The 22,931-nt window shown below is 44.0% G+C and overlaps 1 protein-coding gene across 1 annotated transcript in view; it reads left to right on the forward strand.

Moving 5' to 3' along the window:
• LOC306924418 (inter-alpha-trypsin inhibitor heavy chain H3-like) overlaps positions 1 to 22,931 on the forward strand; it is a gene marked incomplete at its 5' end in the record, with an annotated part of 85,741 nt that overhangs the window by 50,939 nt on the left and 11,871 nt on the right. The window contains 13 exons of the mRNA XM_079502912.1: positions 55 to 104; positions 13,317 to 13,346; positions 13,574 to 13,597; positions 14,053 to 14,207; positions 14,950 to 15,054; positions 15,182 to 15,344; positions 15,443 to 15,553; positions 16,272 to 16,400; positions 17,092 to 17,208; positions 18,618 to 18,786; positions 20,511 to 20,636; positions 21,232 to 21,413; positions 22,427 to 22,612. Coding sequence (XP_079359038.1) covers positions 55 to 104; positions 13,317 to 13,346; positions 13,574 to 13,597; positions 14,053 to 14,207; positions 14,950 to 15,054; positions 15,182 to 15,344; positions 15,443 to 15,553; positions 16,272 to 16,400; positions 17,092 to 17,208; positions 18,618 to 18,786; positions 20,511 to 20,636; positions 21,232 to 21,413; positions 22,427 to 22,612 — 1,547 coding nt within the window. The remainder of the gene's footprint in view (positions 1 to 54; positions 105 to 13,316; positions 13,347 to 13,573; positions 13,598 to 14,052; positions 14,208 to 14,949; positions 15,055 to 15,181; positions 15,345 to 15,442; positions 15,554 to 16,271; positions 16,401 to 17,091; positions 17,209 to 18,617; positions 18,787 to 20,510; positions 20,637 to 21,231; positions 21,414 to 22,426; positions 22,613 to 22,931) is intronic.

Raw genomic sequence — 22,931 nt, forward strand, 5'->3', positions numbered from 1 at the left:
CCAAATCCTCAAACCTCATTGGTCGTGGCCTCCTGGATCTTGTCCCTGGCGTAGCGGTGGTCGTCCTCAGACTGCAGGCTCACCAGGTCATACTGGTGGTCACGGTAATGATTATGTTGGCTGGAGTCCACGCTGCCGATGGCCCTGCAGTGCTCCAGAGCCTCCTCCCATGTCTTGTTCTCCTTCACCAGGATCACCTCACGGGTAGTTTTAGGGGTAGTGGGAGTGTTAAGGGCAGGGGTAGTGTTAAGGGTAGAGGCAGGAGTAGGTTTAGAGATCACCAGGATCACGTTGTCAACGACACAGATGAATGGAAGTTCTCTAGAGCAACGTTCACTGTACCACTTGTCAGTACTAACGGAAAGGATGCCACAGTTCTCAAGATATGGCTCTCCTGGAGCCCAATTCCTATAGTCTGAGTCTGTTCCAGTCCACTTCCAGATGTCTTTAGATGGGTCACTTCCAGGTGTGTTAGCGGGTATATGCAGTCCAATCCACCCATGTTTAGTGAACTCAAGGTGGTTGCTCTGTGTGACAGTGGCTAAGACCATGGTCTTGTTGTTACAGCTCTCCTGGGCATCAAACCAGCTCATGACTTTACTCTCACGTAGGACACTGTCCCCATTAGAGCAGTAGAAGGGACGTGTTTTTGAACATTTACCATTCTTCCACAATGTATCAGTGCGCACAGAGGTACAATTCCAAATTTCAAGTTCTCCTGTTGCCCAGTTTGTGTTAAGTGAGGCATCCTCTCTGTGGAAAATAATATACAATATTCAATAATCATCATAAATATACTGTATGTACACACACACACACACACACACACACACACACACACACACACACACACACACACACACACACACACACACACACACACACACACACACACACACACACACACACACACATCACACACACACATAGGTAAAGGCTACACACCTTTCTCCTGTCCACCTCCAGGCAGAAATGTCCCCAGGGTCTCTGTACAGACCGATCCACGCAGACATGGCTTTACTCTTCACTAACTCATTCAGCAGGTCTTCTCTCTGATCACCAGCAGAAGCCAAGTCAGTGAACTTCTCCTTGCAGTACTGTTGAGCATCAGACCAGGTTTTCCTCTCATGCACATAGTGGAATGTTTTCATTGGGACAGACGCCTCCAATTGAAGAGCAGCAATGATGATGATGAGGAGGAAGAGGGAGAGGGGGGTCATGAATGAGCTCCTCTTCTCCATTTTCATAAGTTGTTTCTTCAGTTCAAGCAGAGAAGAGTGCAGGGCAGAGTTCAGTTGTTGTCATTAATGTAGCTGAGTCCTCTGTGTGACCTGGTTGTCTAAGTAAAGCAGGACTCACAGAGCAGGATAAAGATGTGGTTAGTTGTCTGGTGAGGAGCAGGCTGTCACACTGTTCTTATGACAGCCACATATACATGCACCTGAACACACCCACCTACATGCACCTGGACACACACACACCTACGTGCACCTGGACACACCCACCTACATGCACCTGGACACACCCACCTACATGCACCTGGACACACCCACTCACTTGCACCTGGACACACACACACACACACACACACACACACACACACACACACACACACACACACACACACACACACACACACACACACACACACACACACACACACACACACACACAGTAACTTCTTGAATATATTGTTGTTATAAAAGTTTTTTTGCAACACACTTTTGACTTTTCTGTATATTTGTCCATTATTATTGACATTATTTTTGTCCACCAAACAAGAGTCCAGGGCTGTGCAGAGAGCACTGAGGGGGCAGGTGCCCAAAGGTGTGTGCGCGTGTAGTTTGCGCCGATTTTGGGCATGTGCTCGTGGCGTTTTTTCGGTTGGTTTTGATTGATTGATTGGTTGATTGGATAGTTTATTAGACAGAATGTACCAGTAAGATGCCCTGAGGTAGCGTGCACGCGTGCAGGTGACGGGAGTGCTGGCGCTTTGACATGGGTGGTCAGATCAACATATGGAATGAATTCTGCACTCGCCATACTGTATATGGAGCGTGTCTTGTTGAGTGTACAGGGTTTGATGCATAGAGTATAAAGAAGGATAGAGCAGGAGGGGCGAGATCCAAGTATGACCGCGACCGGTAGCCATGGTATTTGGCGGCTCGCCATGGCGTTTGGCCGAATTCGTCGACGGTCATGAGCTGTCGTCGCGGCTTTCCAGCTAAAACGGCGACGTTTAAGTTTCGTCGCTGCGTTCAAGACTGTTTCCGCGGGCAAAGGGCGCTCGTCGAGTCTCGTCGCGTATTTTGCGACACGTCGCGATCTTCCCTTTGTCGTCACGACCTTTCGCCGCGCCGAACTCCGTGCGTCATGGCGCACGGGTCTGTTACGCCGCCTTCCAAACCTTTGTTCATGGGTTCACGTGTTTGCGTCCCGCTGCCGACACTATTTATACAAGTCCCACGGCCGTGGAACTTCACCTGCTAATATTAACAGAGAACCCCATTCTAACACCTGCCTTGTTAGCCTAGTGGTCTGTTACGCCGCGTTGCAATCCTTTGGAATTTGGTCACCTGTTTGCGCCCCGCTGCCGACAATCTTTTTACAAGTCCCACGGACGCAGAACTTCACCTACTAATACTAGAATAGAACCCCATTCTGGAAGCTGACTTGCTGGCCTAGAGGTCTCCAACACCGACTTCCAACCCATTGGAATTTGGTCACCTGTTTGCGCCCCGCAGCCAACAATATTTGTAACCGCGGTCTTTTTTAATAGTTTTTGGATTAAGGTTTGTGAGGGGTACAAAGACCATAACTCAGCCGTTTCTCCACCGATTGTGACGCGGGAAAGATCGTTTTAAGCGGGCCGGTTATAATAATAATAATAAGTGTAATAATAATAATAATAATAATAAAAAGAAAACAGTGTTGGCAGCGGGGCGCGAACAGGTGACCAAATTCCAAAGGATTGCAATGCAGCGTAACAGACCACCTCGACAAACCTCCCGTATGCGCGGCGAAAGGTCTCGACGACAAAGGTAAGATCGCGACGTGTCGCAAAATACGCGACGAGACTCGACGAGCACCCTTTCCCCATTGCGCACAGTCCGTGGGTCGCGGCGAACGTCCCGCGAGTCGCGGGTCGGCGCGACGATAGCCGCAGGTCGCAGCGAAAGTCCCGCGAGTCGCGGCTCGGCGCGACGATAGCCGCAGGTCGCAGCGAAAGGCCCGCGAGTCGCGGCGAACGTCTCGCGACGCGACGATATTGATGACGTCGCGGAAGTCGTCGTTAGTCGAGGATGGAGCTCGGATAGAGACCGAACTGGAGCGTTAGCCCCCCCCGCTATTAATTTCAGTGGAAGCTGCTCAGTGGCGTTTTGAAGCACCCGGAAGACTTCCGGAAGTATAATTGAGTACCACAGACGAATAACAGTCTAAGTCCACACTATTGATCCATAATGTATAAATGATAGATAAGGGTTCAGGACACCGAGGCCCTTTCGTGGAGGAGTCAGTCTGAAATTTGGACTTAGACTGTTTTTCGTCTGTTTTTCAATTATAACTCAATGGCTCGAGCGAGCGGAAGTTTAGCCTAGCCTAGCCCAAGGCCCAGTTTTGAGGTCCGGGCTTACACACGTGACATCATGAACGTCCGTCCACTTCCATTAAAGTGCTGCAATTCCACATTTCGCCCGTAGGTAGTGGCATCTTCAACGTTGGATAGCCAAAGCAAAGCAAAGTTCTTTGTTTACCCAGGGAAGTGGACTAAGCTCGAGATGCTTGTTTACAGCCACACCCTGCTCATAGAACATTTCATGGTAGGGGTTCAATGCCTTGCTCAAGGGCACTTCAGCGGTGGTAATTTTAACGATTCGAACTGGTGACCGTCCGGTATCAAGACTGCTCCGCAAACCGTTCGGCCACCGCTGCCATCAAGCCTTACTGGGGGCTTGGTTTGATGAGGTCAGATAAACATATGGAATGTCAGAACAGGAAGGGCAGGTGGGGTAGGATCAACATATGGATCTCAGAACAGGTCAGCTCCATATATGGAGATCTAAGAGTTTGAGGTTTGAGCTCAGCTGTAGAGTTGCTGGCGGCTCCATAGATCTAGGTGATGATCCAGTCTTCTCCATGTATGGATATCCAGGGTTAGATGAGGTCAGTGTCGTGATCTTCATATATGGAGATGGCCATATATGGTGGCGTGACGTGTCACGAGGCGTGATGTCACGAGGCATGACCATATGGAGGCGTTAATTGTCTCCATGATGTCACGTGATGTATCAGATCCATATATGGAGATCTAAGGGTCTCCATGATGTCAACAAGATGTCACGAGGTGTGATGGATTGGCGACCATATATGGAGGTGTGACGAACGGACGGGAGATACAGGTTTTCATAGTAAATGGGACCTTCGGTCGCAGTTTCTATTTAAGCCCTATGCAATCAATTCATAGACATGACATGAACAATAACAACAAACAATCACAGGTAAAACAACACAATCAATATCATCACAGGTAAAAAATAAAACACTGTACAATTTGAATATTGTGGAAAAGTTAATTTTCTTATATATCACAAAATCACAAAAAGTGATTAATTGCGCATAAAGTATAACATATTTAAAACTTTTTTTTTAAAATCTTGATGTTTCTGGCATACAGCTCATGAATATCTAAAAATCCTACCTCAAAATATTAGAATATTTTATGAAACCACAAAAAAAGAAATATATTTATTATAATACAGAAATGTCGACCATCTGGAAAATATGCAAATGTATGCACTCAATGGGGGTGACTCAATGGTCAGTACACCAATTACTAGTAGTTTTGGCTACTAGTAATTGGAAAGGAACTAGTAGTGTCTCCATAAAGCTTGTCAACATACTGAAGCACAAAATGTTGTAAAATATCCTGGAAGATGGCTCTGTTGAACATGGAATCAAAACATCACTGTGTTTTTATCAATTGTAGATACAACACAATCTATTAGGATATTTTACAGCACTGTACGCTTCCATATGTTGACAAGCTTTATGGGTATACTGATTTATTTTTCCAGCAGCACTTGGCACCTGCCCACGGAGCCAAAACTATACTGACCATGGTATTACTGTGCTTAACTGACCAGTCAACTGGCCTGACCTGCACCCCACAGAGAATCTAGGTTGTATTGTCAAGAGGAAGGTGTGAGACACTTAAGCAATATTACACGAGAGGTTGTGGTTTAACGTGATTATTGCCACGACAGTGATGCGGTCAGGAACGAGACGTAGTCGAGTTCCGCAAGCATCACTGAAGTGTGGATCATTTCCACTCCCTTGGGCCTGCTGACAGGTAGATTTTCAGACCTGTTGTAAAAGATGCAAGTGATCTGCCTTTTTTTTTGAGGGGGAGTTATCAAAACGTTCCACGCTTGGGTGGAATGCTTGGGTCTTTTTGTGGTGGTCAAGGACCCCCAAATTGACACAAACTAGCCCGCGGACCCTCATTTGAAAAGATATGCCAGGGACCCCCATAAGAGAAGATTTTTACAAAAATGTTTTGATTTGTATTATCGTGAGAACGATGGCTTCCATTATCGTACTGCAACTTTTCAGGACTAGAAAGCCTGCAGTTTCTATTAGCTTGGATTCCCCATCGATGATGTCACTGGTGGACAGTGACATCATCTGAATTGCCCACAGCCCTCCTATGAGACACAGACCGAGTAGGGAAAAAATGGTGCCATTCTATCATGATTATTACTGAGGACCTATTATATGAAGATAGGTTGAAAAGTGTGGAAGTGGTCCTTTAAATGGTCCAAGATGTAACACAATAACTTGGCCCATGCCATTGGACACTAGTCAAATTAAATAAGCAATACATGCTCATTACCATGTGAACATTAAAATATATACTGTGTACAAAAAAGCTATACGCACACCAAAGTCCTTGTGGCGGTGCCGGCACACAGGAGAAAACTGTAGAGGAAATCTTGAAAAAACAAGAAGGTGGCCGCACACGCCAATAGCCAGAGTGCCAATAATTTATTAGGACAGCAGGTAAGACAAAAATGAATCCAACGTTTCGGCGGTTAATTCCCTGATGAAGGCTTAACCGGATTCATTTTTGTCTTACCTGCTGTCCTAATAAATTATTGGCACTCTGGCTATTGGCGTGTGCGGCCACCTTCTTGTTTTTTCAAGATTTCCTCAACATTAAAATATATAACATTGATAAGGGCAATGAGCAGGCCATTCAAAAAGGGGGGTTCACCATTTTTGGCACCGCTCCAAAATCAGCAGTATAATCTTAAAATCAACTCTGAAAAGCCTGCAACCGTTGAAGCCAGGATAGGTAACGACAAGTTAGCCTTTTGTTAATGAGTTGTTGCAGTAATCTATTCTAGGGCATGTTGAAATGAAATATTTAATGAGCAAGCAGGATTCCAATTTGTCTCATACATTGATGAATTTCAATTTAAAATAAATATTGTTTTTCTTAAATTGATGAATTTCTATTTCAAATAAATATTGTTTTTCTTTCAGCAGAGCTGAAAGCATCTTTCTCAAATTCTGTATGATATGAGATTTTGTGATCTCAGATTGTAATTGCGTTCGACATTTTACTTGAGCAAAAGTACAATACTGGCATTGTGAGCTTGCATGTATATTCGCTATTTTCAAAAAGACAACGTATAACATATAGGGCTTAAAATGTGCATTTTCATATTTTGTAATAATTATCCAAATCTACAAAGTAACTTCTAACTAATGTATTCATATAATTAATAATTATATATAGAGAGGAGGAGTAAAATGTACACTATTTGCCTCTGAGATGTAGTGGGTACAGTACTTAGTATTTAGTTATACTTTCCACAGCTGAATATCATTGTGTGAGTTCAGATTGTGAATATGTCGGTACAGTACAGTAGCTACATCAGCAGCACAGAGACAACATGGAACTAATGTCAACTAATGACACCTAAACAAATTATTTAACCAACAAATCATTCAACCATGTCTCCATTCTTCAATGAAGTACATCACCTCCATGCAAATGTGTGTGTGTGTGTGTGTGTGTGTGTGTGTGTGTGTGTGTGTGTGTGTGTGTGTGTGTGTGTGTGTGTGTGTGTGTGTGTGTGTGTGTGTGTGTGTGTGTGTGTGTGTGTGTGTGTGTGTGTGTGTGTGTGTACGTCTGCGTATGGTGGTTCATTTGCCTAAATGAGGTTGCCTCTGTAGACACTGGACACTAGACATGAACTCACAGATGAGTGACTGGTTTGAATTCAGGACAACAACACATTGTGTGTCTGTTTACACAGTTGACTTGATGGCAACTGCAGCTTTGTAAGGTATACAATTTACGATTCACAATTTAGGAATTCAGCAGACGCTCTTAATCCAGAGCGATTTACAGTAAGCAACGTAAACACGGGGTAAAATATCAAAGAAATAGTCTGGCAGAGTGACAGAGTGGCATTCTGCCGCACCGCTATTCCGACTACGTGCCATGGCTTTTTTATGGATAGGTCTAAAAAAAAATGGGGTAAAAATAGTCTAGCCTGGCTAATCAAGGTCTAAATATCTAGACCGTCTATATATAGACGTTGAAACGACGTTGTTTCAACGTCTATTCTAAGCCTAGACCGCTAAAAAAACGTTTTATTCATTTTTAGACTATTGTTACCCCAGTTTTTTAGACGGTCATTTAGCCGTCTAAAAGCTGACAATTGCCCAGTGGGGTTATAGGGACAGGGTTAGTATAATGAGTTATGTAGACAGACGCCAGGTCATTATTGACCTGCACATCCTATAGTGTTTATAGGTTCAATGTAGACTAATGCTTTTATTTGGATATTCTGCTGATCTAGACTGATGATGATATAGGTTCTTAGTGATCCTATAGAGCAGTGGTTCTCAAAGTGGGGTCTGGGGACCCCCAGGGGTCCTTGAGGGAGTTCCAGGGGGTACCCAGCTAAATGATTGTTTGGAACCAAATGGACCCTTATGGGTCTGTAACTCTCAGAGTTAGATTAACATTGATTTTACAATATAAATTGGGGTCCTATAGAGATAGAAATGCCATTAAATGGGGGTCCGTAGCCTAATGCAGGGGTTCTCAACGTTTTTGGCCGGGGACCCCCGAAAATGCTTTGGCAACGTCTCGGGACCCCCGCCCCGCCCCCTCCCGACCCCCAATATAAATTGACTGCTACAATAACCTTAAACCATTTTGGGTGGGAACCCCTTTTGGTGTTTTAAGCATTGTTATAATTTAGCTATTTAAAAATAGCAGATCTACAAGCTCATAGCGCGCCACCGAGTGGCGCGCTACGAGCTTGTAGGTCTGCTATTTTTGAATTTTTTTTTTTTTTTTTTTAAATAATTTGGGGACCCCCGAGGGGTCGCGACCCACGGGTTGAGAACCCCTGGCCTAATGCATGTCAAACTGGGGGTCCTTGAAATTAAACTGGTTGAGAATCGCTGCTGGAGCCGTCAAAATCTTCTCTTATGGGGGGTCCCATGGCATGTCTTTTCAAATGGGGGTCCGCGGGATAATTTGGGGGTCCGTCACATGAAAAAGTTTGGGAACCACTGCTATAGATGACTATTTCGGTTTCTTGTGTCAATTTAAGTACCGGTACATGGTTTGTGATAAAACGCAGGGGCATATGCTGCAGTGAATATATAAGAAGTGCACTGGGTAAAAAGCAAACATGCACTCATGTGTGTCGTTTTCGTCCAGCCAACCCAACCAGCCATGCCAAGTAAGTACTGTACAAATAAGCTGTGGACACAAAAAGCCCTCTTTGCTCTGCGGGGTCAGAGATTGCTGCTCTCAGCTCTCTCCATGCAGCACTATATACCAACACCGAGCATTTTGTTAGAATGCTGCACTTAACTCACACAAGTTTATTTAGCATAGCCCTCGGTCACATACTGTACACATTGCATCCAGTGTCCCTTATTTTACTGGATGGCATGTGATAAATCATGTGTCAACAGGAGTGTGCGTGCGGTGGTGGAGAAAGTACTCACTTTTTTGTGTTTCTTACTTAAGTAAAAGTATCAATACTGCAATATTGAAATACTCTGTTACAAGTAAAAATCTGGAATTCAAAATGTTCTTGACTAAAAAGTACAAAAGTATTGGTATCAAGTACTCATTGTGCAGAATGTGCCATTTCAAGTTTTCAAAATGTATAAACATTATTTTGAAAATAGCAGATCTACAAGCTCTACGTGGGCTTGTAGATCTGCTATTTTCATATGGCCGAAATGTATATATGGCTGAAGTAGTTATAGGCCTATACCTATCAAATAAATGCAGTGGAGTAAAAGTACAATATTTGGATCTGAGATCTAGTGGAGTAGAAGTAAAAGTACTGGAAATTCTCAAGTGAAGTACAAATACCTACTTAATGTACTTAAGTAAATGTACAGTGTGTGCTTATCGTTACTTTCCACCACTGTCTGTCTCATATCTCATCTCCTGCCATCAGTGGCGTGCACAGATAGACACTAGGGGGTGCTAGAGCACCGCCTGCCCTTGCCCTCTGGACAGCAATGTGCCCTTTAGGAAGAAAATAATAACGTTTTTTCTCTTTTTTTGGTACAGTGTACAGTATGTGGACCATGGTGACATTGATCAATTCTTGATTCTTTTTTTTAATGTTTTTTTTTGTGGCTTTCACCTTTATTTTATATATTTTATGGAGGGACAGACAGTAGGCTGACAGGAAATGGGGAGAGAGATGGGGGGGAAGACATGCAGTAAAGGCCGTCGGGATCGGGAGTCGAACCCGCGGCACACTGCCAGACTGGATTACCAGCCAAGATGCCTGGACCACTGAGCCATGGCCCAGGCCAAATCTCACACTGTTAACGCAACCGGCCGGTTCCACACGCTGCACAAGGTGCCCTTTTTTTCACTTGAGCACCTGCCCCTCTAAATGTCTGTGCACGCCACTGCCTGCCATACTGAACTGACGTCAGATATTTTGGTCAATATTTCAACACTAACACACACACACTTGTTGAGCCCTCCTCCTGGGCATGGGAGGGACGTTATAGGGGCTCTCTTCTAAGCAATGAAGGGAGTGAGTGTTTAGTGGAGTTCAGTCATGTCCAGGTGGAGGAGTGTGGTGCTGCTGTGGGGCTGTGTCTGCCTCTGGCTTCTTCTCAGCCAGGCCGAAGGAGCTTTGGTTATCTCTCGCCATGATGCTGCCATACAGGTAACATCACTGCTCTTCTCTTCTCTTTCTGCTATTGTGTATTGTTGAACCTATAATAACCAGTGAGACGCCCTGAGGGTGAGAAGCGTTGCGTGCATGCATCTGCCTGGGTGACGGCAGACTGCTGGGCGAGCGCTGGCTGTACTGGCCATATATGGAGCGTGTCTTGAGTGTACAGGGTTTGATGAGGTCAGATCAACATATGGAATGTCAGAACAGGTCAGCTCCATATATGGAGATCTAAGGGTGGCAGCAGGGTGTACATCGTTTGATTAGGGCCCAGGTAGGGCCGGGCCTTAATTTTCGGGCCTGTTGAGAACTCTAGTTTCCGCCGGCTGCCGGGCGTGGCTGCACTAATATCTTTGGGGCAGACCCGTTTACAATGTGAATGGACAGGTATCAGTCAAAAGGGAGACATCCAAGAGAAATGATGGATGGGGAAGGATCAACATATGGAATGTCAGAATGTAGGGGTTGGAATCAAGAACCAGCATCGTTAAAATAATCAACAAATATGCCTCAGAGCTTATCAGTTCCTTTTTATCAATGTGACGCAAACAATGATGTTATGTCATGTGGCTTAACCACGTGGCTTAAAAGAAAAAGCTGCAGAGAATTTGTGTTATTCTTATTAACATGTTTTATGAAGTAGAACGGCATGCTTGTATCTATTGTTTGACACTTTGAGACTGTCAGACTCAGAGATTAGTATAAAGGTGTGCTCCTCCGAGCACAGATCTCCACCAGGCCTGGTTGCCTACAGTAAGTTACAGTAACAGGACACAACGAAGCTGCGAGGGGGAATACAGTTTGTACATCTATGGCGTCATCTATGGCTAGAAGCTAGTGAAAGCGACTTTCGAGGTGTACTCTATAGCCCCTCAACATGCAATTCCAATTTGAGTATGATTGGATCATGTCACGTCTATCTTTTATGGCATTTTTTGTAAGAGATTGGCCCTGCCAACACCACATTTGTGAAGGCAATTACAGGCAAACGGTATAAGTATCAAAACCCTGTTTGATTTGGACGTTGTCAGATCACTCACGAGAACATTTTGTGCCAGATGGGTGGGGAGAAGAAATGAGGGCTCGGGGTGATTTATCTCGCTCTCTCTCTCTCTCTCTGTCTCTCTCTCTCTCTCTCTCTCGCTCGCTCTCTCTCTCTCTCTCTCTCTCTCTCTCTCTCTCTGTCTCTGTCTCTCTCTCTCTCTCGCTCTCTCTCTCTCTCTCTCTGTCTCTCTCTCTCTCTCTATCTCTCTCTCTCTCTCTCTCTCTCGCGCTCTCTCTCTCTCTGTCTCTGTCTCTGTCTCTGTCTCTGTCTCTCTCTCTCTCTCTCTCTCTCTCGCGCTCTCTCTCTATCTCTCTCTCTCTCTCTCTGTCTCTCTCGCTCTCTCTCTCTCTCTCTCTGTCTCTCTCTCTCTGTCTCTCTCTCTCTCTCTCTGTCTCGCTCTCTCTCTCTCTCTCCCTCTCTCTGTCTCTCTCTCTCTCTCTGTCTTTCTCGCTCTCTCTCTCTCTCTCTCTCTCTCTCTCTCTCTCTCTGTCTCTCTCGCTCTCTCTCTCTGTCTCTCTTTGTCTCCACCAGGCCGAAGGCATGGGGAGAGAGTATGTTTTGCACTCCGTCCGTGTGTCCGTCCTTCCGTCCTTCCTTCCGTCCTTCCGTCCGTCTGTGAACAGCTAATCTCCGGCACCGTTAACCCGGTCGATGCCAAACTTTGCACACACACTCCCTGGATGCCAACGATGAACCTCTGCCCCACATTTTCCAGAACGGCCTGTTATAGCGCCACCATGAGGCAGCTTTTCACATTTGTTACCTAAAACTGCACCGATCTGCGTGAAACGTTGCATGCACACTCCCCAGAGGCCGAGGACAAACCTTTGACCTGCATTTTCCGCATCTGCCTTTTATAGCGCCACCAGGAGGCCGACTTTTGTAAAACACATTTTTTGATATTACTCCTCCAGATTCTGTTCAAAAATCTCACAAATCGTTACACAGTATCTCTATGGTCATGTGCTCAAGTTAGATCTGTCCCATATTTCATATTCCATCCTAATTGGTTATAATTGGCTTTCACAGTTTGCAAGATTGCCCCGTTTTGAACAAAAGCCTCAAATCATGAACGCAGCATGCAATTTACGTGAAATCTTTCACACATTTTCTTACTAGGCTGAGGAATATATCCCACCCTTTTCACATTGGCCTGTTATAGCGCCACCAACAGGTTGATTTTTGCAAAACACATTTTTGGAACAAAATGCCTCAAATCATCCAATTGCCATCAAAGGCGTATGAAGAAATGGCAAACGGTACACATGATCTCTGTAGTCATGTGATCAAGACGAGTCTGTTGGATTTCTCAGATTGTACACTGATTGGCTAAGATTGCCTTCCAAAGTTTTAAGGATGCTATGAGTGATCTGGCTCTGCATTTCCTCAACAAATTGAAGAAAATTGTTGCAAAAACAAATTAAAAAAAACATCCTCCTAAACATTTTGCCAAACATCACACACACTCCTATCCTCCTGGTGGAGACCTGTGCCCGGAAGGGCACTTTTTCTAGTTCTCTCTCTGTCTCTCTCGCTCTCTAGATCTCTAGAACAGATCTACAATAATAATAATAATAATAATTATAATTATAATTATAATTATAATTATAATTATAATTATAATTATAATTATAATTATAATAATAAACACTGACCTTTGTTGTATTTGTGACAGCCCCTGTGGGGGAAAGTGGAATCTGATGCTATCCCACACTGAACATTGATCCATAAGGGAATCCGTAAACCCATAGGCAGAATCGCTATTGGAATTGGTATCAATACAGTATTATTTTAATTTCCCGTTCACGGTCATCTGTCTAACTGGACTATCCAATATTATACAGAGTATTATGTCTTGTTGTTTTAAATGCACTTGAGCTGGATTGCAAATCAATTCCGTTGTCTTGTACAATGACAATAAAGATCTTAATCGATTGTCTATTATTTTAACATTCTTTCTTCTTTCTCTCCTACTGTATACATTTTGTTATTGTGTTAAAACTAACTTTTTTTGTCAATTGCAGGAGACGCAGGATGCCCCAAGGTTACTCAAGGTAACTGTTTACAAAATACATATTTAAATGTTAAGGTACTACATGTATATACCCAATGATTTACAGTAGGCCGACTTTAATAGGTAATTGAAAAGACATGCTTGATCACTGTCAGCTTTGTAAAGAAGTTTGACCTAATCATGGTGCCTTACTCATACTGTAGTACTTAATTCCTAACATTCTGAATGTATATTTATCTTCATCTTCTTCTCTCTTTTTTTTTGCAGAAAAGAAGTACGAACAACGCAGAGGTAAGATACTATGGGCCCTATTTTTGCCGGTGCCTTACCCCTTATGCCCAGGGGCGCAGATATCATTTTATAACTGGGGGGGACATATTTGGGGGCTATCTGCGCGCGCAAAGCCCGCACGAAAAATGTCATGAGGAGGGGGGATATCCCCCCCCCCCCACTTGAAGATGTATGATGATTAGAGCGCCCCTCACTTCACACGGGTGGGATTTTAACTATTTTTAAAAACATTTTTAAATAGCTACAAGCTCACAACGTGGGGATGTAAATCGGCTATTTGAAGTATTTTAACAATGTTTTTCAAAATAGTAAATTGATCAATCAATCAATCAATCAATCAATCAATCAGTTCTCATCGTTCCTTAGTCTTTGTCTCCCACTATTATCACTATTATTCTTCCCCCCCTCCTCTCTCTCTCTCTCTATCTCTCTCTCTCTCTCTCTCTCTCTCTCAGGTGGAGGTGGACAGTGTGACAGTCGACTGTACCGTGGCGTCCCGTTTCGCTCACACCGTCATGACCTCCACTGCTCTGAACAAGGCCAACTCCTCTCAGGAAATCTCCTTTGAGGTGGAGCTGCCCAAGACCGCCTTCATCACCAACTTCAGCATGTCAGTGCCAACTCTCTGTCCCTTCTTGTCTTGTACCTGACATGTCTGCCTCCGTATACCTCCCTGACCATTTTCACCACAATGTTCCAAAACGCATTTTATCGAATAGAATCGACTTTATTTGCCGTTTGCACAAGTGTATAGGACATTTTGGAGCTCAGCTCTCAAAGTCAACATTAAAAAGATTTAGTTGATTCAGTTCATCTGCCGTGATTCACCGTCCTTAACTTTTTCGCTGCTATCTACGTTTATAAACGTAGCTAGGCTATCGGTACCTACTGGTTCTAACTACGCGTATGTTCGTAGACAACCGTATACTCCATATACGAAAGCAGCGACCGTCAATTTACCTTTTAGAATTGCTCCGGTTAGTATGGAGAGCCTCCGTCCCCACCAGCTATTTCAATCCAGCTCCATTGAGCCTCCATTATAACAGGATTTTCAAAGCGCTGTATCTCAAAACGTTCGAGCGCTGTCCATGGTGAGCCGCTGCGCATCCGACGATCGTAAATCATCGGGTGGCATTCCTTAGGTGTGCTTATGCTGCCACCTAGCGGCAGCTATAGATTTAATGCCTCGGCTACTAATCGCACAGTGGCAGGAAAAAAACCCGGTTTTCCTGCTTTTGCTGTTTAAAATTCACAGCTATAGTTAACACACCGATGTACTGTTACTGTATGTACTGTACTACCACATACAGTATGAAACCCCTGCACTCTAACTCTTCCCGTTTGCATTTCAGGGAAATCGATAATCAGATGTATGTTGGAGAGGTCAAAGAAAAAGAGAAAGCCAAAAAGCAGTATGAGCACGCCGTGTCATCAGGAGAGACAGCTGGACTGGTCAAGTAAGTCACAGAAGGTCACTGTCTGGAGAAACAAAAGATGAAATACAGTACTAATAATAACACAATATGCTATGCATACAGTATTCTCCATCATTCTTTTATTCAATATCTTTGTCTGCTGTTCTAGGGCCTCTGGAAGAAAGATGGAGCAGTTCACCGTGTCAGTAAACATTGCTGCCAACAGCAACGTGACATTCATTCTGACCTACGAGGAGCTTCTCAACAGGAAACTAGGCCAGTATGAGATTCTGACCCGGGTCAAACCCAAGCAGCTCGTCCGCAATTTTCAGGTGGATGTATTAATTGTCCATGACGCGCATCATGCACTATGTTCACACATCACACACACACTGCTTAATGAAAAGTTTGTGTGTCTAACTTTGCACAGATCGTGGCAGATATCTATGAGCCGCAGGGTATTGCGTACGTCGATGCCCATGGAACCTTCTTATCCAATGAGCTGCTCTCTCTGGTGGAGAAAACCGTCACAGATAAAAAGGTAGAGGAGCTAAACATGGCTCTTGGTCGTCATTCATTTTCAAAGTTCAAACCCTTGCCCAAGGTTCTTCAGAAAGCTTGTTTCGTTCAACTTCATCTTTGTGTATCTTTACTCTCTTAAGTTCTACCCATATCTTCCCTAAAATGTAACTATAACTCCCATAAATCCAAGGCACACTAGTTTTGTAGAAGTAAAGTGTATTGTGGGCAAGTCATTATTGACAAACTACTGAACTGACTTTTGACAAACTATTGACCACCAGCAGGCCTCAACATGGAGGTTGTCTCTTAACTCTGTCATATAAAATAAAGACATTTGTTTAAACAATCTTTTCCACAAAACTACAGTATGCCTTGGATGCATTGAAGGAAACATGCTGTTTATACCTACTCTCGCTCGAGAAGAAATTGTTTATTCCAACGACCAGGCCTTGTCCTTGCTAGAACCATGCAGCAGTGCTCCTACCTCTTGTCTTCTATTGTGGACATGTCATATTATTATGTATAGCGGGATGCATACTCCAGTTTTTAGGTGATAACCTGCCCACCGCAACCACCAGTAAAAACAAAGAGATGTGCTTGGTTGAGCGGCTCAGTGACGTCATGTCATATTGTAGTTTTCCCATGCAACCAATGCGGTGAGTAGGTTATTTATCGCCTGGAGTATATATATATATATATTTCACTAAAGTGACTGTATTGTATCCTTCTTCCTTCAGGCACACATCTCCTTCTCGCCGACACCGGCGCAGCAGAGGAAGTGTCCAGACTGTGATGGAACTCTGATCGATGGAGATTTCATCATCAAGTATGATGTGAATCGAGCCACAGACCTGGGGGATGTTCAGGTCAGCTCAGCTGTCAACAAATACAATAGTTTAACCTCATAATTTGTCCGCAAACAATTGCTCACTTTGAAAGTGTTTTACTCTGATCACATACATACTACAAGTTACGAAAATTCCTAATGAGCATAATGAACATTCCTAATGTCCTGAAGCAAAGGTGTTTGTTCCCCCCCCCATACAAATCACACAATTGTGTGAAGTGAGGGGCGCAACGAGAGCAGTATTTATGAGGGGCTATATAAAGCTTTTTGTCCTACCTCGTGTCACATTTGCCATTGAAAGGAGAATTTACGTCATATGTGTCTGAGCAAATCGACATGTTACGTCATTATGATGATGTAAGATGATAAGAGCGCCCCTCACTTCACACGGGTGTGATTTTTATATCAGCCAGATGACGTCTTACGTTGTAATTTACCGCCCTAAACAAACATGAATTAAAGTCCATAGACTTCATGGCTGCCACATGACGTAACTTCGGAAAGCCATGCATTGGAGAGGCTAGCGCCACTCAAAGATGTAATTGATGGACATGCTACTGTATAGTGTCTGTCCTCCCCTCTGTCACTGTAATATAATAGATTATGATAACTCAAAGATGTAATTGATTGTCATGCTACTGTATAGTGTCTGTCCTCCCCTCTGTCACTGTAGTATAATAGATTATGTCCTTCTTTTTCATCCCCCTCAGATTGTGAATGGGTACTTTGTCCACTTCTTTGCACCTCCTGACTTACCCAGAGTTCCAAAGAACGTGGTGTTTGTGATTGACATCAGTATATCCATGGAAGGAAATAAAATGAGGCAGGTGAGAAGGTCTATGTGAGACGGTGTGTGTGAGAGAGAAATGTGGGATAGGGTGGGACGATATGGGTACCTTACGATACGATATATATCGCGATATTAGGCCCTCGATAACGATAATATCAGGATATTCAATATATTGCGATATTTGAGATATATCAATATATTGTATGAAATTTCATCAACGATATATCACGATATCTGCAACTACAAAATACTTGGAACTGAAAAAATGCTATTTTCGTGCTCGGACACAAGGAGGGACACACACAGCTGTCTATAGTGGTTGCACCACTCAAACACTAAATTAATAGTGTTTGAGTGTTTAATATCGATATTTTAATAATCAAAATCGAGCACACCCCATGTAGGCCTACATGTTTATGCACATGTGGTGTGCAGAAAAAGTACTCAATTGTTTTACTTATAAGTAAAAAAGTCAATACTGCAATGTAGAATTACTATGTTACAAGTAAAAGCCTGGAATTCAAAATGTGCTTGAGTAAAAGTACAAATGTATCACCATCAAAATGTACTTAACAGTACAGTTCACCCGATAGTTGGAACAAAACATGGTGAAGCAGCATTTCACTATTATGCACCAAAAACCTGGAATAATATTCCAGGTTACATTAGGAAATCCCCAACCATAGCCATTTTTAAGTCCAATTTTAAAACGTATTTATTTAACATTGCCTATCCCAGTGATGTCTAATAACAGCTATAGGTCTTGCCTGGGCTTTAAATTAGCTGTGTTTTCAGTTTCTATTAAAGGTGGGGGTATTTGTTGTAATGTATATGCTCCTATATCTTATTTTAATTGTATCTATTATAATCTGTATTCATTTTAAAGTGCACTGTTGCACTCTGTATTTGTTTTTATCCTGTAAAGCACTTTGAATTGCCTTGTGTATGAAAGGTGCTATATAAATAAAATTGCCTTGCCTTGCCTTGCCTTGCCTTAACGTACCAAAAGTAGAAAGTACTCACTATGCAGAATATTGTCCCGTTTCAGGTTTTCAAATGTATACAATATTTAGAAAATAGCAGATCGGCTATTTTCAAATGAAACTGAAATGTATATGGCTTAAGAGTTTAATGCATGTTTTGTAATGATAATCAAAGTAACTGGTAACTAAAGTAAATAATTGTAGTGGAGTAAAAGTATAATATTTGCCGTTGAGATGCAGTGGAGTGGAATAACAAGTATTGTAAATTGTAAATACTCAAGTAAAGTAGAAATACCTCAAAATTGTACTTCAGCACTGTACTTAATACCTTCTGCCACTGTTTCATGCATGACCTCTGATCTTGTTGTGACCCTGTGACCTCTGGTCTTGTTGTGACCCTGTGACCTCTGGCCTTGTTGTGACCCTGTGACCTCTGGTCTTGTTGTGACCCCTGTATGTGCAGACACGGGAGGCGTTGCTGGCCATCCTCCAGGACCTGCACGAGGAAGACTACTTTGCTATCATCCTGTTTGACAACAGGGTGGATTTCTGGAAGCGATCTCTCACCAAGGCCAGCAGGGAGAGTGTGGCCGAAGCCCTGACGTTCGCCAGAGGGATACGTGAGCGTGGATGTAAGCGTTAGGCCTCACTCAGACCTTTACTGCATTGCTGTATGCTTGTTGGATGAATGTTGTGTAGTGTCATGGCCGCCCCAATGGAATTTCCAATGGAAGTCAAATGGTTTGTAGTCCACATTTTGGACTACAAGCTGTTGTATGGCTTTCGGCTGTGTTTCGACTGCGCCCCTCCCCCTCATACAACACAATGTTGTGTCAAACCATGTGACTCCCATTGGAAATGCATTGGGGCGGCCATGACACTACACAACATTCATCCAACAAGCATACAGCAATGCAGTAAAGGTCTGAGTGAGGCCTTAGGGAAGAGTCACGCTTAATGGACTCCCACAGATCGGTCTCAGGGGCCAGGCAGGGTGCCGGGTTTCGCACGGAGAAGAATAGATATCAGTGGTGTAAAGTAACTAAGTACATTTACTCAAGTACGGTACGATCCCGGGCACCGCCAACTCAGCTGCCTCCCCCTGGCCAGCCGGGGCGCCTGATGGAGGGGAAAGGAATTGGGTGGAATAACGTGTTCCTTCCACGCGCTACGTCCGGCCGGGGACCCCCTGTCAGGTGAAAAGAAGCAGCTTGGACTCCTCATGCATAGAAGGAGGCATGAGGTCAGTCCGCTGCCCTCCCCAGGTTGGCAGAGTAAGTGTAGCGCCCAGGATTACATTAGATTATTGACACTGGGTGAAAAAATGGGTTGCAAAATCGCGGGATAAAAATTAAAGTAAACTAGAAAAAGTGCCCTTCTGGGCACAGGTCTCCACCAGGAGGATAGGACTGTGTGAGATGTTTGGCAAAATGTTTAGGAGTAATATAAATAAGTAATATGTTTGCCTTTGATGGCAATTGGATGATTTGAGGCATTTTGTTCCAAAAATGTGTTTTGCAAAAATCAACCTGTTGGTGGCGCTATAACAGGCCAATGTGAAAAGGGTGGGATATATTCCTCAGCCTAGTAAGAAAATGTGTGAAAGATTTGACGTAAATTGCATGCTGCGTTCATGATTTGAGGCTTTTGTTCAAAACGGGGCAATCTTGCAAACTGTGAAAGCCAATTATAGCCAATTAGGATGGAATATGAAATATCGGACAGATCCGACTTGAGCACATGACCATAGAGATACTGTGTAACGATTTTTGAGATTTTTGGACAGATTCTGGAGGAGTAATATCCAATAATGTGTTTTACAAAATTTGGCCTCCTGGTGGCGCTATAAAAGGCAGATGTGGAAAATGCACGTCAAAGGTTTGTCCTTGGCCTCTAGGGAGTGTGCATGCAACGTTTCACGCAGATCGGTGCAGTTTTAGGTAAACAATGTGAAAAGCTGCCTCATGGTGGCGCTATAACAGGCCGTTCTGGAAAATGCGGGGCAGAGGTTCATCGTTGGCATCCAGGGAGTGTGTGTGCAAAGTTTGGCATCGACCGGGTTAACGGTGCCGGAGATTAGCTGGTAACGGACGGACGGAAGGACGGACACACACACGGACGGACGGACGGACACACACACGGACGGAGTGCAAAACATACTCTCTCCCCATGCCTTCGGCCTGGTGGAGACAAAAATATCTATATCTATATACTAGCCTCTATTCTGAAGACCAACCTACATGTACTCAAGTGTGTAATCAAATGTCTTTGTTCACTTCCTGGATGACTACTGAAAGCGCAGAACTCGATGAATTTGAATATCATTGCGCACACAGCTGACTGTTTCCCTTTCCAGGGACCGACATCAATGCCGGAGCATTGGCTGCTGTGAACACGCTGGTGAAAGACAGGAAAGCCAACAAACTCCCAGAGAGGAGTTTTGACATGATTATTTTCATGACTGACGGAATGCCAAGCAGCGGTGAGTGAGCTCAACTTTTGAAATACATAATGCAATTAAAGGCCTGTACGCCACTATACACCCACCCTCCCATTAGCCAATTTTAACTCCTTGAACACCAGAGGGCGGTAGATCTTTAGGTAGCAGGTGCCAGACGAATCTGCAGCATGAGCATGCTCAAAGTGAAATGTATCTAGACCCCGGGGTCTGCGGAGGCCCAACGAGGCCTACAAGCGCTGCGATCAGTGTTTTCATTAGCGGGAGGCTGGATTAATGTTTTATTACGTGCCTATTTCATCTCATTTTGAGCCATAATGTCCATGAAGACGGCGTGCGTGCGTGCACGCTGGGATTTTGGCCATTTTTATGTTGACGCTATCGGTGGTTAGCTAAAAATGCTAAAATATGCAAAAAGATAATCAACGCTGGATTAACCACAATTAATCAAATCTCATTCTCTCGGGCATGGCTACCTGTGCAAAGGTATGTTTATCTCGTTCTCGGGTGTCAAGGAATATATATTAGCATTTTTGGCAAGTCTGTGCAGTGTTATGGCATTGATAGGATGGGAGGCATTGCCTGTATCATTGTACTAGGTGTCAATGTGTGCATGCAGGAATCACCGACCTCCCAACCATCCAAGGCAACGTTCGTGACGCAATCGACGGGAAGATGTCTCTCTTCATTCTGGGATTTGGAAACGACGTGGATTACTCCTTCCTGGACGTGATGGCCCAGCAGAACAAGGGGCTGGCCCGCAGAATCTACGAGGCTTCGGACGCCACCGCCCAACTCCAGGTACTGCAGTGAGGGAGCGTGTACGTGTGTTTATAGGATTCATAGGATTTATTTAGTTAGAACATGTGAAGACTAAGGCCTCACTCAGACCTTTAATGCATTGCTGCATGCTTGCTGTATGAATGCTGTGAGTGTCATGGCCGCCCCAATGCATTTCCAATGGAAGTCACATGGTTTGAGGACTACATTTTGGACTACAAGCTGTTGTATGTCTTTCGGCTGTGTTTCGACTGCGTCCCTCCCCCTCATACAACACAAGTGTTGTGTCAGACCATGTGACTCCCATTGGAAATGCATTTGGGCAAGCTGTGTCACACCCTTTGTATACAGCAAGCACAGAGCAATCTGCAGCGACCGTGTGAGTGAGGCCTAAGCTATATTACATTTATGACAAGCAGATAGAATGTCACACGCAACATACATCGTGGTGAGGAGGTGCATACATGTAGCAGATCTATTGCAACGCATTGTGGGCTTGTAGGTTGGCTATTTTCAAATGGCCGAAGTGTACAGTATATACAGTAGGGCTGAAGTGGTTAATGTAGCCTATGTTTTGGAATAATGATCAAAATCTACAAAGTAACTAGTAACTAAAGCTATCAAATAAATGTAGTGGAGTAAAAGTACAATATTTGCCTCTGAAATTGGAGTAGAAGTAAAACTATACTGGAAATTGGAAATACTTCAGTAAGGTAAAAGTACCTCAAAATTTTACTCAAGTACAGTACTTAACCCATTCTGGACTGAGGCCGATTCTAAAAACGCCTTCTAAATACTGACCCAAGTTTTCGGAAAAACTTGAACTTGAACAAATAAGTAATACTGTAGGCCTACATACTGTACGGAACCCCAAAAGGGGTTCCCACACAGAATGGGTTAGGTACATGTAATTAGTTACTTTCCTGTGTGGAAAGTATTGGAAGTATTGTATGTACCTTTTAATTTCTGTTTGGAAAGGTTATAAATAAAAGTGTATTAATAATATTCTTATGATTGTGATTCTTTCCCCCCAGGGTTTCTATGAGGAGGTGGCCAGTACTCTACTGCTGGAGGTGGACTTCCGTTACCCTGACAACACGGTGGATCTGCTGACCACCAACCACTTCACCCAGCTGTTCAACGGCTCAGAGATCGTGGTGGCCGGACGGCTGAGTGACCACGACATGGACAACTTCCTGGTGGAGGTGTTCGCCAAGGGGGTGAGACAGAAGGACAAGGCAGGCAGACAGACAGGCAGGCAGGCAGGCAGGCAGGCAGGCAGGCAGGCAGGCAGGCAGGCAGGCAGGCAGACAGACAGACAGACAGACACACAGACAGACAGACAGACAGACAGACAGACAGACAGAGCTCGCTACTGTAGTCTCCTTCGCTCAGAAAGCACTGTATCAGTATCGCTTAGTTATTTACTCCCTTTTTAGCTCAAGAAAAAAAGGAAATTAGAAGTTTGCCTGGGACCCAAACTAGTTTAGGATGCCTCTCGGGCGTCTTCCTAGGGAGGTCCTTGAGGCACGTCCCACT

Source organism: Electrona antarctica (genome assembly GCF_951216825.1).
Source record: "Electrona antarctica genome assembly, chromosome: 6".
NCBI lineage: Eukaryota > Metazoa > Chordata > Actinopteri > Myctophiformes > Myctophidae > Electrona > Electrona antarctica.